The following is an 18577-nucleotide window of genomic DNA, read 5'->3' on the forward strand; positions in this document are numbered from 1 at the left end:
ACGAATATACTAAATTATATTGAAATTGAAGTATGCAGTCTTAAGATATTGCTTAATTATTTGATTTCATTAATATGCAAATTTCTCTAATTAAACATTAACCAATCTGGCTGAAAACCTAATCAGGTCTAGCTATTACCCTGAAGATTATATATTCTAAATTTCATTACAATTAAGCCAGCCGAATTTTAGAAAATGATGACACAGACAGACAGACAGACAGACAAACACACAGACAGACATTTGATTTTAATACCTCTCGTACCCTTACGGGAGGTAAAAACTCCACAGACTTGCTTATTATTCGGGATTTATGTAGGATTTTGCTGTGCTTTACAGGTTTTCTCAGATTTAATGAAGTCAGCAATTTAAGGTGTTGTGACGTTATACTTCATGAAAAATATTTCAGTCTAAATATTACCCATAGTAAAACTGATGACCAGTATCGTCAAGGAAACGGTGTTGTAATTGCCAAAGTAGAATCTTTTTCATGTCCATTTGCTATGTTACAGCAGTATTCAGCTGCAGCTTCAATTATTTTTGTATTTCCGATTTTCTCTTTAATCCAATGATTAGATCAAAATCTGTTTTTCGTTAGTGGGGAAAAACAAGAAGTTGAGCTATATATACTCCATCGTCGCAAACCACGACCTGTCTTACGGCAACGTTATTAACAAGCCTCCCACTGGCCGTGGATGCATTCATATACAAGTATCCGTACTTGTGGTATAGCTAATTTATTCATTTTGTATGTAAATATTACAACCAATCAGATTGCCCCTTGCATACCACGTGATATAAATTACCTTGGCAAGAGAATAGTACATACACTGAAAACTGACTTGGCCAAGTTGGGTTCTTGTTGCTGAAATTTCATTTTTGCCATCCTACAAACAAGATTGGATTGAATTAATGGTCTCTTTATTTCGTAGGCCATCGGCCCAAATAACGAAACATTTCAATATATACATGGAGGCGGCAAGAAAATAAGACACATATTTGTAGTATGACACTACTTCACCTCTGTACGTCCATTTTTCTTTTTTCGACAAATGCCCACCTGCTGTAAAAGTTACCAAGGCTTAGTGGAAACGTAACTTCTACATATCACAATAGTCACTAAGATTGTCAACTGACATATTATATATATAGCCAAACTAGTGTACATACCATGAACCGGTACAATACGTCATTCACAGGAGTCCATGTTGACAACGGACTGTAGGCTTCTACCTTGACGTTTCTCCTTTTTTTTGGTTGAACAAATCTACCTATCCGACACCGCCATGACTCCAGGCACAACCCCATCGTTAATAACCCCGTACCACTGCAGTGTCTTTCGAGGAAAATTGACGAGACAAGTCAAGGTTTCTAGAGAGTGTAACTGACCCTGTATCTGTCGGGTTGAACGCAATCACATGACCAATTGGATTGATACATGTATGAACGTAAAATAATGATTTATCAATCTTGCCTCGAAGTGTCAAGCAGGATTTGTGGATTTGTTGTACCTTCAATACAATCCGATACAATCGTGAGTTTGTAGCAAGTAGGTTAAAAAGTATTATACCCTTTATCTGTCATAATAATCTGTCATAAGTTTACATAGCGGGTTATAACCAACTCCTTGTCTGAGTTGCTGCTGAAGTCTTATCAGTATTGGATAGTGTAAGACAAAGGGGGATTTCGAAGGTGTAAATTGGGTTGACCTTTGTAGTTCAAGGAACACCAGTCCAGCAAAGTCATCAGTAACCATATGCCTACACATGGAAGTACATGGGGGAAGCCTCCGTGGTCTCAAGAATGAAATGCAAGAGTACGGCCCGAACCAAAATAGTTTGCCAAAATTACGAGGAGAACTTAATTACGGAGAAAAATAGTTGTGGCGAGTAGATAGTATTAAAAAAATAAGTCATACTACTGTACCATGAATGGAGTACTGACTGCACAGTAAGAGCACAACTGTTACCATTCAAAAGAAACGGTAAACATTTAAAAAAACGAATTTAAAAAAACGAATTTTATCTGCATATGATATGAGCTACACTATAACATAAGACACGTCTCGTTGTTCAGCCATATCAGGGCTTGTGAATGATGCATGGCTTATTTGTTTCGCCGTGAACACTGCATGCTGTGTGTGTCCTAATCCGACTGTGTACACAGACACCGGTGGAAAGATAAACAACGCGGCTCCGCCTTGTTGTTTATCTTTCCACTGGTGTCTATTGTATACTATCGTCCCTAATCTTTTTATATATACCGAGCGGCTTAGCCGCGAGAACAAATTGACTTGTAAATTATTACACAGCCGGCCTGCACTCACGTGACAGCTTGACGACCTAATAATAAAATTGTGATTATTTGGGCTGTGAAATATAGAAGAGACCACTATTTACTCTGTAGCTATTTTCCATGCATTCCATTAGGAGTTTCACATCCTGAAATTTATGGCATATATGTCAATGATGACAGAAACATATTGAAACTTATTGAAATAAATTGCAAAAATACACAGGTTTCTAAATTTGTCAGAAAACAACAGGAGTAAAACGCGAAACATAAATGGTCATGAGTGACCGGCTAAAATTATAAACCGACTTTAAAGAAAAAAGAGTATACTATCAAAATCATTATCACGGTGAACATATTCTGTGTTTAAAAACTGCATTCATTAGGGATAAGACTTGATCAGTAATTTGTTTTCAGACTTTTTCGTATTCAAATTCATATTTTCTTATGTTCACCAATGTGTGAATATTGAATGTTCATATGTAGACAGGCACAACACTAGATATCGATGGTTCACGGTGAATACGACCAACAGATTTAACCTCAGCTCTAACGAAGCAACTGAGATGCCATGCTCTAACCCTGTGAATAAACATAACCCAATACTCAATTTGAGGGAGTACCACAGTACGCTATAAAATATATCAAGAAATTTGTAAATATGAACATAATTTTACCACAGTTTAGCAAATGACACAGACCTCATGATTATTACCTGTATATTCAATAAAATAGTGCACAAAGAAATATATCAAAAAGTTGTAATAATCAATTCGTTGTAAGCCAAGACTGGGCCAATACATTTAAAAGGCTTTATCGACATACATGTATGTTAAAATATATATTCTGCGACAATGTAAGTGCATGTACATATTCAGCAACAGAAATAAGGCCGAATCTATTTCAAGGGGCACAGGCTGGGTATGGAAGCTTTTTTACTCTGATGGGTTAATAAAAAATACTTACATAAAACTATGGATAAAGTGATGACGTATGGTGTTTAAAAGGATTCATGCATTTGGTGGCATTGAAAAATGTCTCCTGGCGTCCACAGTACAATTAAATGGTTTTCAGCAATATCGGCGCGGGAACAAAACTGTTCGGTTCGTTTAGAAAATTAATCTACCACATGATGAAGACAACACACTTTGATGACGCCAAGAGGTAGTAATTTATGCAATGACCTGTGACCCGTCAAACAGTGTGGCTGACCTGCATGCTGGCGATACAATGTAATATATAAGTACACGGTATTTGTTCATACGTTGTCGTGTTATTGGATGTATTTTTCGGATACTGCTGTGCTATAAAATGAATAATAATGAGCTAATCTGTTTTTGATAAAAAATGAGGCACTTTTAACAGTTAAAGTTATGTGGCTGATGACAGTGGCCGGGGATGTGAAATGTATGATGTACGCATGTACAGTGATGTATGCATATCCCCGGACTCCTGATCCTGGTACACCATGCTCGAGTCCAGGGGCACGACTGTGATTGCCAGTGCCAGTTGTAACGCTTACACTATAAGCTTACCGCGGTCCTAATATGTTACTGTCCGAAGCAAAATAAAGCTACAGACTACGCATACGATCACCAATATATATATATATATATATATATATATATATATATATATATATATATATATATATATATATATATATATATATATATATATATATATAACTCGGTGAGTATCAATCTGCTAAGACACACACACACACACACAGATATATATATGTATATAATATATATATATATATATATATATATATATATATATATATATATATATATATATATATACTGACCAAAACAACAATGAATTGAGTCCCTGATAAGAATGCACAAATTAAATTCTGTGATTGATGTCACCCTGAGATGGGAAAACCAAGGAGGGAGGGTTTACAAAACAAACTAATTATATATTCCAAAATACGCAAATTAAGACAAAATTAAAATTTGAGTGATTAACAATGTCTTACCTGTACTCCTATGTTGACACAATCGTGCTATTTTATGACAGAATATCTCTATTTGGTATATCGGGCAATCAAGTAGGGTCGCAGAATCAACCTGTTTTCAATTATGTGGCACTGAACTATTAAACAAATAGTCCCCATTTCTCAGGGTGAAAACCGAACAACTTACAGTCATTAAGTATTGACTGCACATACTGCACTACATGTAAAGTTCCTGAATGAAATTAGAATAAGTGTTAAGACTAACCAGGTAAATGTGGAAAATGAAATGATACATGAAGAACATGTCATATAAACTCAAAATGCCAACCTTGTCTTTGTAAACCACACTGAACAAACGCTGTCATATCAACAAAGTTAACAAGATATATGTATCAGTAGTTTAATATGGATATCACAGGAAATGGTGACAAAGAAATTGAAGTCTCCTACAACTGGTTTCCATGGATGAAAATAAACAGTTAAAGGTCCTGTCAGAAGTGTATCAAAGTTTCCTGGAAAACAAGTACCACTTCGTCTCTGAACGTTAATGCAAATCCTTTTAAATACCTGAACAGAGTTGCAGCATAGTGGGCATCAGGATGACTCATGTTGAGTGCCTTGACTGGATTCTGAATCGTAGTTGAAATTGACCTGTGTATTGCAATACTGATGAAATGAAGGCATTTTGAGGACAAAACTGTAGCCGCCTAAGCGATTGCTTGGATGGTATTGAGGTCCCCTCTGGCAGCTGACTTAGTACTTGTGATTGCAAGTCACCTATTGACATGGCCAGTGCTGAATGAGACACACCATGTCTCCTGTCATCAGCAGCTTCGACATCAAAGCAGTATCTGGGTCCTGTGTTTCAAAGAGCACTTGCAGTCTTGCTTGCACCATTTTATACTTACATCATTTATCATTACAGTAGACATGTCATTAGTCAGGTACTGATAGATACTGGTCATGACTGCTGGACTTGTTTTGTATACCAGTTGAAATTTCTGCTGAAATTCCCTCTTCATTGCTCTTGTATGGTATGACGGTATCCTTTTCTCCACTTCATGCACAACAGTATTGGTTTTAACCACATCAACACTTGCATCTGCCTACCATTTAAACCAGAGTGTACCCATGTTATTTCCTAGGCCTGTAGCATATGAATACACCTATACATCAAAAGGCAGCTTTAGCTCATGTATATATTTGTGGCTGTCTTTACGGTCACAGGCATACAAGTTGACATTTTCTGGTTTCATTTGCGCCCCCATCCCTACACAGACTACAACGTTCTAGACGAACACTAACATTACCGCTCATTTTAAACGCGCCAGTTCGATGTCAGATTCACGATTTGCGCCATCAATATACTGGTATAATATAATATATAATTTGGAATAGACTCAAATGTATATTGTTACATGTACTATTCAGAAAATATAAAGAAATATCATTAATTTTGAAACAAATGCGAAGCCCGCATGAGGATATATTGCCCATCACCAAAAAAAATAGATGGGTAAGTTGAACAGCTTTTTCATTTTTTCTGGCCTAATGTCACATCTTTCAAAGTAGTTGCCGAAAAGATATCACATTCAAAGTATAAAAACCCAAACTTTTAAATAAAAAAATGGATGGTGCTTTCTCAAATAAGTAACACAAAAACATTTTTTTTACCCTACTCCCAACACTTTTATGGCCCTCCTTTATGTTGGCATCCAAGGTGAACTCAGTGAATTCTCCTTGTCATTATCATTATAATGGATAATGGAAATAATTGAAGTTAGGATTTTGATGTCGAAGGTACAGCTCTGTTTACAAATTCAGGGCCATTCTTTCCATAGCAAGTTGTCGCTTCAAAATGAATTGCGGAATAACACCAGTGTCAGTGTGCAATCAGATATTATATCAAACAACATTTTAACCAAAGACAACGCCGAACACAATTATTGAAAGTGGATCTTTAAAAAGTGGATCTTAAATTGCGTACCTAGTTTAATAGTTTTTCAGGGCCACCAAATATTCCAAAAAGAGATCTGCCGTTTTATCAGTAAATGTTTTAATATAAGAAACAAGATGTAAATGAGGTCGAGTGCATCTTCGGAGTCACTGCATGCAACAGGCGACCTCACGTTGGACGACTTTTCCAGTCTTTTTTTTTTGAGTTTCACTCTCTGACGTTATTTCGACTTTCTAATTTCAAATGAAGGAGACTTTTAAGACTACTGTTACTCGCGGAAAATGCACAGTGCATGTGAACTTCTTTTGTCCTTTCCCGCACAAAGAATTTTTAAAAGTTACAATTATTAGCGGGACACATTTTTATTCAAAGTTAAGTGCAGTTCGCTGACATCTCGCTCACGTATTCAGCATGATCTCGTCTATTTGCATTTACCTCGAGTCACAGGAATTGTAGCATTTTATTTGATTTGATTTGAACGCTACAATTATTGCAGCTATGCCCTACTGTAATGCACTTGTACGGTCTCATATCATGATGTGACCTGTCTTTGCTTTAAACTGATATGACGCTCACTTGGTGTTTTACTAAGAATATATGTGAAAAAATATGGTCTGTAAATGTTTTAATTTTGGTAATACTCCAATGCATTTATAAATCGACTAGTGATAGTGAATTTATAGTTATTATCTTGGACCCGGGCTGTCTACGTGTTGGAATCGGTACCTGTCGACATGTAGAACTACTGCTAGTCAGGACTATTTCCGAACATTTTGGATTTTCACTCCTCCAACTCCTTTTTTGTGGACGAGCAAAAATTCGTAAAATCAAAATGTCAGGTAGGATATCGGGAATGGTGATGCAGCGTTAGTACTATCATATACTCTACAATCCTACAAGTGTAGGGTCTATTCTCCTATCTACAGGTAGGCTCGTGATAAGGTTGGTCAACAACAAATAATTTTGCGACCGGAAACAAAACAGTAACTGGGGACCAGAGTTATTATTTGGTAAATATATACTGTTATGAGTACGAGTAAGGATATTTATATATTGACTTTTGATGGTAATTTTACTTCCTACTTTTGCTGTCTCCAGCAGTAATGAATATAAAAATAAAATACATTTCTTTTCACACATCAGTGAAACCTATGTACACATATCAAGCGTCAAACTAATTTGTCATGAATATTGTTTTTTGAACTTCCTCCATGAAAACTTCAACAACTCTGTTCTTTAGAACTAGTTATCACAATATCGAAATAATGGTGACAGACTTTAAAATATGGCAGTATTTTGATTACTCTGTACCATAGAAATGCATAATATCTCGCTCGACATATATTTTGAAACACTAATTTGTTTTCTCGTATCAAAATAGAGAACACAATTTCTATATAATATCCATTATATCATTTTTATCACATATCAAGCACACTCAGCACATTACTAACTCAATATGGTGAGTAACCACAACTTGCATGTTTGTACAGTTTGTCAGCAAATTCCTGCTGTTCCCTTCAAGGTCATTTTTAACTATACACATGTACATGAAAGTGACCTCCTGGGATAGGACTAGTTTTGCTGGATTTTTTTTTCTTTTATGATTGTACTTTCCATAGCTTACTAAACTGACAGCTCATAACATACTAATACATCCATCCATCAGCTGTTGACATCCGATGAACTGATGAAACACATGAACATGTGAGACATACATACATACATATATTCATACATACATACATACATACATACATACATACATACATACATACACACACACACATACACACACATACATACATACATACATACATACATACATTTTTTTTTTGTATATGTAGTGCAATTGCGAACAATAGTCACTTCAGGAATAAATGACAAAGAGATCTCCTAATTGGCCAAGCAAATTGGTTCGCTGCTGCTCAGAATAACAAAAAAAAAAAAATAAAAATGTAAGACGGCAACACTTTACGAAAGGTGTACATTGTACTTTAACGTGCATTGGGTATTGCACTCCATACATACATACAATACATAACTGATGAAACACATGAAAATGTGAGACATACATACATACATATATTCATACATACATACATATATTCATACATACATACATACATACATACATACATACATACATACATACATACATACATATATTCATACATACATACATACATACATACATACATACATACATACATACATACATACATACACACACACACATACATACATACATACATACATACATACATATATTCATACATACATACATACATATATTCATACATACATACATACATACATACGTACATACATATATTCATACATACATACATACATACATACATACATACATACATACATACATACATACATACATATACACATACATACATACATACATACATACATACATACATACATACATACATACATACATACATACAGTATTCTATCTATCAGACTACTCTAGGTCTCCATCTAGTGATTTACACATTTATTTGTTCTTGGGCCACATTAAAACTGGGGTTAGGGTGAAATCAGAGGGATCTGAGTAACTGAGACAACATTGATTTCCATGGCCCACTCAGCCTTTCCCACAAAATGTTATGAAGGGTTTCCTACTGTTCCTCCCAATTGCTACCAGGGTTATCATGGATACAATTAAAGAAGCAGGGGCATTTAATATATTTTCACGTACCCCTCTTTTTAATCATAGCTTACATCTTCATTTCAAGCCTTCACTCATATGGTGTTTTGAAATCAGACTTTAAGTTATCGCAATACTTTGATTATTTCCTTTAGCAAGCAGAAGAAGTGAAATCTGCAGCCTTCGCCCTAGAAGCACATCACAACGTTTCAACATTCATTAACGACTTGGAATTATACAACGCCTCTATGGCCAGGGAACTTGGGTTCATCTATGACATCGGCGACTCAATCTTACCAGATGAGGACTTCAACGAGGTAAATGTCTTTTAAAGGGATATCATAATGTTATGGTTCTTATTGGTTTAATACTTCTGTTATATATTTAAAATATATTTGATAGATTACTCCAACTACTAAAACCGTTTTTGTGGCGATAAAAACATGAACTTCGGTTAAATCCAGATTCAACTTTCACATTCAATATGAACCTGAAAATAAGGGCATTTAATGTTAAAAGATAATTATATTCCATCCACTCCCCCCCCCCATTCGCCTCCTCCTCACATATGTTTCAATCATTTTCTTTATGGACACAGTTACAGGATGTTTTGTCTAACATGAGTTTAACGTATGCCTTGGGACAAGTGTGTGTACCATGGGACGAAAAGGAATGTTATTTGCAAGATCCGGGCAAGTACAAGATCAAATCAATTTTTATGAATTGATGAAATTGTCATGTAGTAATTTTAGAAAGTGAAGACAGATAGTTTAGGGGGAAAAGTTTTAGAAGTGGACGACAGATATTTCAGGAAAGAATAAAACAGTTTTTAGAAGTTGACGACAGATACAGTGGGACAAGAACAATTCAGTTTCAAAAGTTGACAATTACTTTAGGAAAGAAGAAATCAATGTTTAGAATTTGACGTAAGAATATATCAGGAAAAGAACAAAGGAATTACAGATAATGCCACTATGGCAAAACCAGAAAAGTGTGTAAATACAACAAAAATACAAATCGTGACTTCATCGGATGATACGACTTGTCATCACTGACAGGTGTTCATATGTTGTTGTCTTTCTAGTTTTGACAAACATCATGGCCACTTCGACTAATTATACTCAACGACTGTGGGTATGGAAACACTGGAGAGATGACACTGGGAGAAAACTACGAGATGTGTACGTGGATTACGTAAGACTGAAGAATCAAGCATCCGTACTTAATGGTATGTGATATCAATTATACTGACGACAGAGCAGACTGTAAAATCTGTGAGGAAAAGAAGACTACCCTCATGAATCACAAGTTTGATAAAGATTAACAGAAGGCACAGGCTAGGGGATATGACTACGATAGTGTGTGTGTGTGTGTGTTATGAATGATCCATGTCCATGCATCTGTGAACATTAAAATATCTGCCATTCACAGCTCATTGTAACTAGACCTAGCACAAATGTCAGAGGTTGCCTTTATCGCCATTTTGTGACCGAATTTAGAATACCATATAGTTTTAGTACCATTGTAAGACACCAATTAACAGCATATCAGTGTTGAGTAGTTTGGTTTGGAATATAAAGTCTTGTTACTATGATAACCACTACGACAAAGTGGTACAAATCACAAAGATCTAAGTATTTTATTATCCAGGTTACAGTGATTACGGTGCTTACTGGAGAGGAAATTTCGAGAACGATATGGACGAAGACGAAGATTTAGAGGAAGACATGTGGCAGATGTATTTTGATATTTTGCCACTCTATGAAAAACTACACACATATGTACGTTACAGGTTGAAAGATGTCTATGGAGATAAAATAAACAGGGATGGAGGATGCCTACCAGCCAATTTATTAGGTACGCTGTCTGTCTGTCTGCCTGCCTGCCTGTCTGCCTGTCTGTCTGTCTGTCTGTCTGTCTGTCTGTCTGTCTGTCTGTCTGTCTGTCCGTTCGTTCGTCCGTCCGTCCATCTCATTGTACCCGTCTGACTAGCTCTGGCCATGTCTCTATGTCTGTCTGACTACAGTGTAGTCGGCTGGACTGGTTTATCCAGACATTTCAGCGAGATCCACTTCTCATTTCTACAGGTGACATGTGGGGTCGCTTTTGGACCAATCTGTATAGTCTTGTTGTACCATATCCAGATGCAGCCAATGTGGACGTCACAGATGAATTAATAGAACAGGTAAATGAGACGTGTTTCATTACGTTACCCTTCGTTAAAGTCACATCGTTTAATCTGAAACACGTTCTTTCACATCAAATAAACATTCAAAGAAATTTTAAATTCCTTAAATAATGAAATCCATCCGGTATCGTATTCATATTAAATTTCCCAATAAAGTTAATCTCAATGAACGAATGCAGGTTAAAAACTATGCCCTTTTACTGTTTTCAGGGCTACACGGCCGAAACAATGACGGAATTAGCCGATGATTTCTTTGTTTCCATGGGACTGATGCCAGCTCCTCAAGATTTCTGGGACGAGTCTATGCTGACAAGACCAGATGATGGTAGACAAGTTGAATGTCATGCAACAGCTTGGGATTTCTACAATCAAAGAGACTTCAGGTAGGCGGAGTCTATAAGGGAATACAACGGATGTTAGGATGGGGCAAGGTAATACGTATCGGTGATATACACCGTTGCCCTCCATGACTGCCACATTTGCCCTATCACAGAGTTTAAGTGACACATTCCCTACCTTTTTTGAAATGCATATTTAACATAAAACATTCATGAAGTTAATACTAATTAATTCATCGATAAACATACACAGGCTCAATTCGGAAATATATTCCGTCAAATTAAGATTACGTACAATTCCGTCAAAGCTAGTACATCGCATATATACAAAGGTGTATAGTTGGTATGTCAACCAGCGACCAATTTTCATTTACATAGTAATAAAATATAGTTCTATTGATATAGAAATTTCGCCGAACAGAAAAAGTAATTCATATTTGCAACGTTTATTAACAAATCTTCCCTTAAATACGATGTCTAGCGTTAGTATTTGAATACTTTGTTTTTACGACAAAATCCAATATGGCCCCCACTGAATGCATCCCTACTTGGAAAGTTAGACCGGAAGTTGTGGAGGTCGACCCTTTTTATGGTAGTGTTGTGTAGGAGCTTGTATATGTGAGGATGGGTTGTTATACCACTCTCTGAGATCACCAACAGGAAGTAAAAACTCATATTTACCGTCTCCGATCCCGAACCATATCACCAGTAGTCTTGGTTACCCAGACTTCTTCTAGATTTCACTGTCCCCAGAAGAGAGTCTGTGGCAATAAAAGCAGGGTGATGCAGTGATTGGGAACTATGATGGCGACTGCCACTGGACTCAGTTTCTGATTGGATTAAAATGGTTTCTGATTTTCGTTTTCTGAATGTATATGGAAATCATGGTAAAGAAGTTTTGAAAATGATCTTTTTTAAGAGGACTAATATACTCTAAGCAAGAGTTGCGGTAGGGGTCATGTTGTGGGTCATCCTCTCTGTGCAGCCATCTTGTTCCAATCACGGACGGTGTATTGGTATATTGTCCCCGACTCGGGGGGGGGGGGGTAGCAGAAGAAGCCTGGATAACCAATACTTTGTCACCAGTATCTCTGGCTCTAAGATATGTCAAGAGAATTCAGTCATGCATATTTGTCTTGATCTTGAATGATATTAAAGTATGTATTTTATGTTTTATCATGCCACATGTTTTTTCGATTAGCATTCTCTGTCAAGTTGTTATTCTTTTTCGTGCTCAAACTACGTCTTCCTTTGTGCAAATATCTGTATGTCACTCCTTTGCAATTGCCTGTGTATATCTTTCTTTACAACGTACGTATTTGTCATAAATTCCGTAATCTTATAACCTTGCATGTGCTGTCTGTCTGTCTGTCTGTCTGTCTGTCTGTCTGCCTGCCTGTCTGTCTGTCTGTCTGTCTGTCTGCCTGTCTGTCTGTCTGTCTGTGTGCCTACATCAATTCTTGACATCTGATCGTGGTAATCCCAAGGACTGGTCAGGTGTTTGATATTAAACACACTTTGTAAATTAATGTTCCATGCATTGTGTAAGCATTAGGCCGGCGTATTAGTATGAATGCTGTTTATTTGCTCCTGAACCTATATTTTCATTGTTATGTACAATAGAGAGTTTGAGGTTTTACCACGAGAAGGCACTGTCTTCATCGATCACACTTCATTCACTACCGTGGCTTGTAACGTCAAGAGCAGGCCATGCTTAAAGGAACACAAATCTTCCTGTCTTGTCTTTACTGAAGACATTCAGTTTATATATTTTTTCTCTCAGGGTTAGGATGTGTTCGGATGTCAATATGGATGACCTAATGACCCTTCACCATGAAATGGGTCACATTCAATACTTTCTACAGTATGCAGATCTACCTGTAGCTTTCCGTGATGGCGCTAACGAAGGATTTCACGAAGCGGTCGGCGAGGTCATCGCTCTCTCAGCAGCAACGCCACAACATCTGTATGACGTGGGTTTATTACATGAACTACCCGACGACTACGGTAGGAACAAAAACAAACGTTCTTGAGAAATGTCTTCGTGAATTGTTTTTAATTCTAGCCGCTAATAAATTTCTTCGTCTGGTTCTAGTCACATTTGAAGTTAGATTATGCAAATACCACGCCCTCAACGTTTTTCTCATTTATACATATTTCTTTCTTTTTTTCTCTTTGATAAATATTTTTTCTTCATTTTATAAGAAGGGAAAAGGAAAATATGGCAGAAGAAAGTACAAACAAACCAAAAAGACTAATACAGACAACCAGAAACACCTACATGTCAAAATAAGTAATAAGCGGCCCCATTTATCAGTGTGTTTATGCACGTATAAATTCGTATTTCTTATGTCATACAGTTGTTGGCTGCAGACAATATTACTTCGAAGTTGAATCAAGAACGTTTGATCGACATTAAAATATTAAATACTGTTTTTAACAATCGGAAATTTGTGAAATTTCGTTGTAATAAAAATAAACCCATGTCTCTCTCATTCTTTCCTATCGCCACCCCCAAATCAGAATCCGATATAAACTTTCTGATGAAGCAGGCACTGACTATGGTTGCAACTTTACCGTTCAGTATCGGTCTGGAGAAATGGCGATGGGAAGTATTCCGTGACAACATTCCCTATGAAAAATGGACGGAAGCGTTTTGGGATTTGAAGTAAGTGAATTATAAAATTACACCAGCATGCGTAGCATGCTTTCGATGGTAGACCCGGACAGCATGTACAGTTTCTCGTCTGTTTCTGCATGGCTGTATCAAACAGAGCCAGTACAGTGAACGGTAACTTGAAACGTGTTGTACCTAAAATACAGTTGTAAGAGAACAATCTCCTATGACACCCACGTCTCCTTTAAAATAATTTTCTTCCCGTTACCTCATAAATATATAGTTTTACGGAAAATATATATAGTCCATCCATACCTACATGTGCACGTTTTTGCGATAAATAATTTGAACTGTTAAAACAGTATCTTAGTAAAAAGTGACAATATTGTTCTACCAGAATTTTTTTTATTCTTTCTCAGACATAAAGTACTTGGTGTCGTTGAACCATATCCAAGAACCGAGAAAGACTTGGATCCCGTTGCATTGTATCACGTGGCTACCGACTGGTCGTTTTTGAGGTAAATGAAATGACCAGCTGCAGTTCTTGCCATCTTTATATTCACACTTTCTCATTGACTTGTAATAAGGCAACGTTGGGGGAGTGCCCACGTATTTACTATTACATTGCTGACGAAGGATAGGACATTTATTAACGAGCGTACACTTTTTTTTTGCATTCTTGCAATGACATTTGCACACTTTTGATGATATTCGAATTCTTTTTTATCAGGTATTACACCCGTACGTTTATTCAGTTTCAATTCTATGAAGCCATGTGTGCTGCTAAGGGATGGGAAGGAGATTTGTACAAATGTGATTTTTACAACTCTTCTGATGCTGGTCAATTACTTGGGTAAGTATTTCTCAAAACACTTTATCACATGGCGATATGTGGGGGTGGGGGAGGGTTTACCAATGCACAATGTTTTATTTATATTTATCCGTAAACTTCATTACAAAAACGGGAGGGAGAGAGAGAGAGAGAGAGAGAGAGAGAGAGAGAGAGAGAGAGAGAGAGAGAGAGAGAGAGAGAGAGAGAGAGAGAGAGAGAGAGAGAGACAGACAGACAGACAGACAGACAGACAGACAGACAGACAGACAGACAGAGACCCCTAGGACAGAGGGGGGGGGGGGCAAAGAGGCAGAACGAGAGGGACCGAAAAAGATTGAGAGACAGAGAGAGTGAGAGCAAGGTAGAGAAAAACGAGAGAGCTTTAGGCAAAATCGAAGGGTATACTGATATAGAGATAGGGTGTGGCGCAACGATGGAGAGAGACGGAGACAGCGAGATATATTCATGGCGAGAAAAGACCAAAAGATCCAAAGAAGTCTAGAAACTATCGTACACTCGCATACAAATATGTTTTCTTTACTTTCCTTTGTCAGTGATATGTTAAAGCTTGGTAGAAGTATGCCATGGCCGAAAGCCATGATGGCTATTGCTGGTACAACAAAGATGGAGTCTGGACCATTCTTGAAATACTTCAAACCATTGGACAAATGGCTAAACAGAGAACTGAAAGATCTGGAGATAATCGGTGAGATTGGATGGGACGCAAATTGTACATGGAGACCGTATGATGAAGAGCCACCAACTGACCCTGGTAAGAGAGAAAGAATATATATATATATATATATATATATATATATATATATATATATATATATATATATATATATACCGATGTTTGATTATATATATATATATATATATATATATATATATGTATGTATGTATGTATGTATGTATGTATGTATGTACGTATGTGTGTGTGTGTGTGTGTGTGTGTGTGTGTACAGAGAGCGAATATATAATTATATATACACGTAGTTCTAGAAATTACGAGGTCCCTATCCTGAGTAATTGCTGAGGACCTCCTAATTTCTTGAATGAAGTCTATTATGTTCTCCTCCTAATATTGCATTGAGCAGTGAGAAGCCTTTACACACACACACACACACACACACACACACACCCTTACACACACACACACACACACACACACACACACACACACACACACACACATACACACAATATGTATATATTAAAACTGTGACCCCTTCATAAACCGACTTCACTCATAGAAACGAATGATGAGAAACCCTTGAAAAACCGATCGACCACTGTCTACTTTGAATACCGACCTCGCTAACATTCCCACTGAATATGAACTTTTGTCCCACTCAAGGGCGATTTAGACAGGTTTTACTGCATATATTTATTAGTCTAGGAGTAGATTATTATAGTGATGTGGGGGTAAAGTATGGCAAATCTACAAAAAAAGTTACAATACACAACCTCCCAGCCAAATGGGATAATATGTCACCTTAGTAGTAAATGAAAACAGAACTAGAACAGAATGAGGGGCATACACAGCGAATAAAGTATTATGTACAAGCTATCTGATAGTAGAGCAAACTCCATGCCTAGGTAGTGTATTGGAAACCCTTCTTTTTCAGTCTTTCAATCTTTCAGTCTTTGTACAGTCTTTGTACTACTGCTATCTGTCGTCACAATCTGTACATGTACAAATATTCCACGTAAACAATTAAAACACTTTATTCTTTCCTCCAACAGCACCACAGCCAACCAACAAACCAGATCCAGACGGCGGTTTCACTATCACGCCCTCTATGTCAATGACGTTGATTGGTTTATCATTGGTGATTCTCATGCTTTAAAAGATGACGTACGCATGATGACGAGGGAAAGTCTTCTCTTTTAATTTTTAACCTGGTAGATTATTTAGCTTGTATTACCCCGGATATAAACTTATCTTTGCGTATATTGGTTTTCTTTTCTTTACTAAGTGGAGGTTTTCGTTCGTCGGGTTGAATCTTACCTCGTAAGCCATAATATATTATGAAATTTATTATTTCTACTGTTTTCAACTTTCCTTAGAATAATTTAGCTGTATATTTTCGATTTCCTTGAAACGATTTTCATATATTTCGTGGATCGCAGAATATGAAACATGTATTGAATCTATTATCTCTTGTCCTTAGCTTATCTCGATAAATCACATCTTTTGATTCCAAAGAAGTTTTAAAATCGCAGTCTATGTATGGTTGTTTGGGGCACAATTATCCACTTTCCTATTGTTGTATGGTAGTCGAATTACGTAAACAAAAGATTTGCAAACTGAATGTATGGGGGCGCCTTTCATTGATTCCTTGTTCACACTGGAATGTAAGATACGTTGTGTTGTTCCGCCCTCACCGGTGTGAGAGGAGTTGATCGATGTGTGAGGGCGCCTCATCACGGCTTACCTTACAGACTATTCACATATGACCTCGTAATACGCTAGTTTAAACTTAAATGTCATGACAAATCGAACTACCATAATATATATATCGGTGTATATATATATATATATATAATCAAAGTAGGTTGGTTGGAACTTGAGGTGCTTGGTTGTAACTCCGAGTTTCACGCTCAATGCGTTCATCAGACAACTGTCAGCTACTCGTTGTGTTACTGTATTTATATGTGTAAGGTGTGAAAGAATTTATTGGCAGTTAATTGTGTATTGTTTCTATGCATACAAGGGGTCCTCAGATTTGTCAGGTGATGTTACTTTTGAAGTTCGCTATGTAGAACTTGTTTTCGTGTCGGCACTTTGAGATGAGTTCAGATTTTTTGTTGAGAAGTGTTTGTTTGTCGGCGTTGAGGATGCAGAGTTTTTCAGTTAGGCAGAGGTCGCATCGTTTGGTTTCGTTACTGTATGGTCGTGCTCTCTGTGATATAGACCAGTCTACATTGAACGTTTTTTTATTTCTTTTCAGCTGCCAGATGTATTTCGAAAGTTCAGTGCTGTTTGCGTATTTTTCGTGTCTGAAGGTTAGGTTGTGGTTATTGTATCTTTGTTTGAAGGCATGTTCAGTCAGGCCGATGTACAGTTTGGGGGGTTGGTTGCATTCCTCTCTTTTTACTTCTGCGTTGTAGATTATACTGGTGGTCAGGCAGCTTTCCTGTAGGGGGCATGTACTTTTATTTCGGCAGTTGCAGGATTTCTCTTTGGTCGTTGTGTTGTTGTTCGCGATTTTGTTGTTATGTGTTTTGATGATGTTGGCGACGTTTGGCATGCAGCTGTAACTGACTTTCATTGTATTTTGGTTGAAGATCTTGTGTAGGGTTGATTTCTTTGGGAAATGTTTCCTGATGAGTTTTAGAAATATTCCCCCAATGCTTGTTCTGACGTTAGAGCTGAATGGTGGGTTGAACCAGATGATGTTACGCTGGCGGGTTCTTTTTCTAGGTGCTTGTGGGTTGTTAGTGTAGGATATTTTCTCTGTGTAACCGCTGTCCTTCAGTGCGTTGTAGTACAATGGTGCTGACTGACTGAAGATTTCAGCATCATACGAGATGGTGGTTAAACGTCTGCTTATCGATGCGGGTAGGTTCTTGGTGATGTTTGGTGGGTGGTTGGATTGCTTGTGGATATATACTGGTCGATCGTTTGGTTTTCGGTAGGGGTAGTGTTTTCCAGTGTTTAAGTCGAGCGTGATGTCCAGAAAATTCGTTATTTTCTGATTGGTTTGGGCGGTGAT

The 18577-nt window shown here is 37.1% G+C and overlaps 1 protein-coding gene across 1 annotated transcript in view; it reads left to right on the plus strand.

The window, feature by feature from the left end:
• Positions 1-16708, plus strand: part of LOC144440710 (angiotensin-converting enzyme 2-like) — a 24528-nt gene extending 7820 nt beyond the window's left edge. Inside the window, exons 2-13 of the mRNA XM_078130094.1 lie at positions 9036-9197; positions 9479-9572; positions 9965-10108; positions 10531-10737; positions 10968-11065; positions 11279-11451; positions 13190-13413; positions 13930-14074; positions 14443-14541; positions 14754-14876; positions 15410-15627; positions 16605-16708. Coding sequence (XP_077986220.1) covers positions 9036-9197; positions 9479-9572; positions 9965-10108; positions 10531-10737; positions 10968-11065; positions 11279-11451; positions 13190-13413; positions 13930-14074; positions 14443-14541; positions 14754-14876; positions 15410-15627; positions 16605-16708 — 1791 coding nt within the window. The remainder of the gene's footprint in view (positions 1-9035; positions 9198-9478; positions 9573-9964; positions 10109-10530; positions 10738-10967; positions 11066-11278; positions 11452-13189; positions 13414-13929; positions 14075-14442; positions 14542-14753; positions 14877-15409; positions 15628-16604) is intronic.
• Positions 16709-18577: the final 1869 nt, after the last annotated feature.

This window comes from Glandiceps talaboti, chromosome 10, assembly GCF_964340395.1.
Source record: "Glandiceps talaboti chromosome 10, keGlaTala1.1, whole genome shotgun sequence".
Lineage (NCBI taxonomy): Eukaryota > Metazoa > Hemichordata > Enteropneusta > Spengelidae > Glandiceps > Glandiceps talaboti.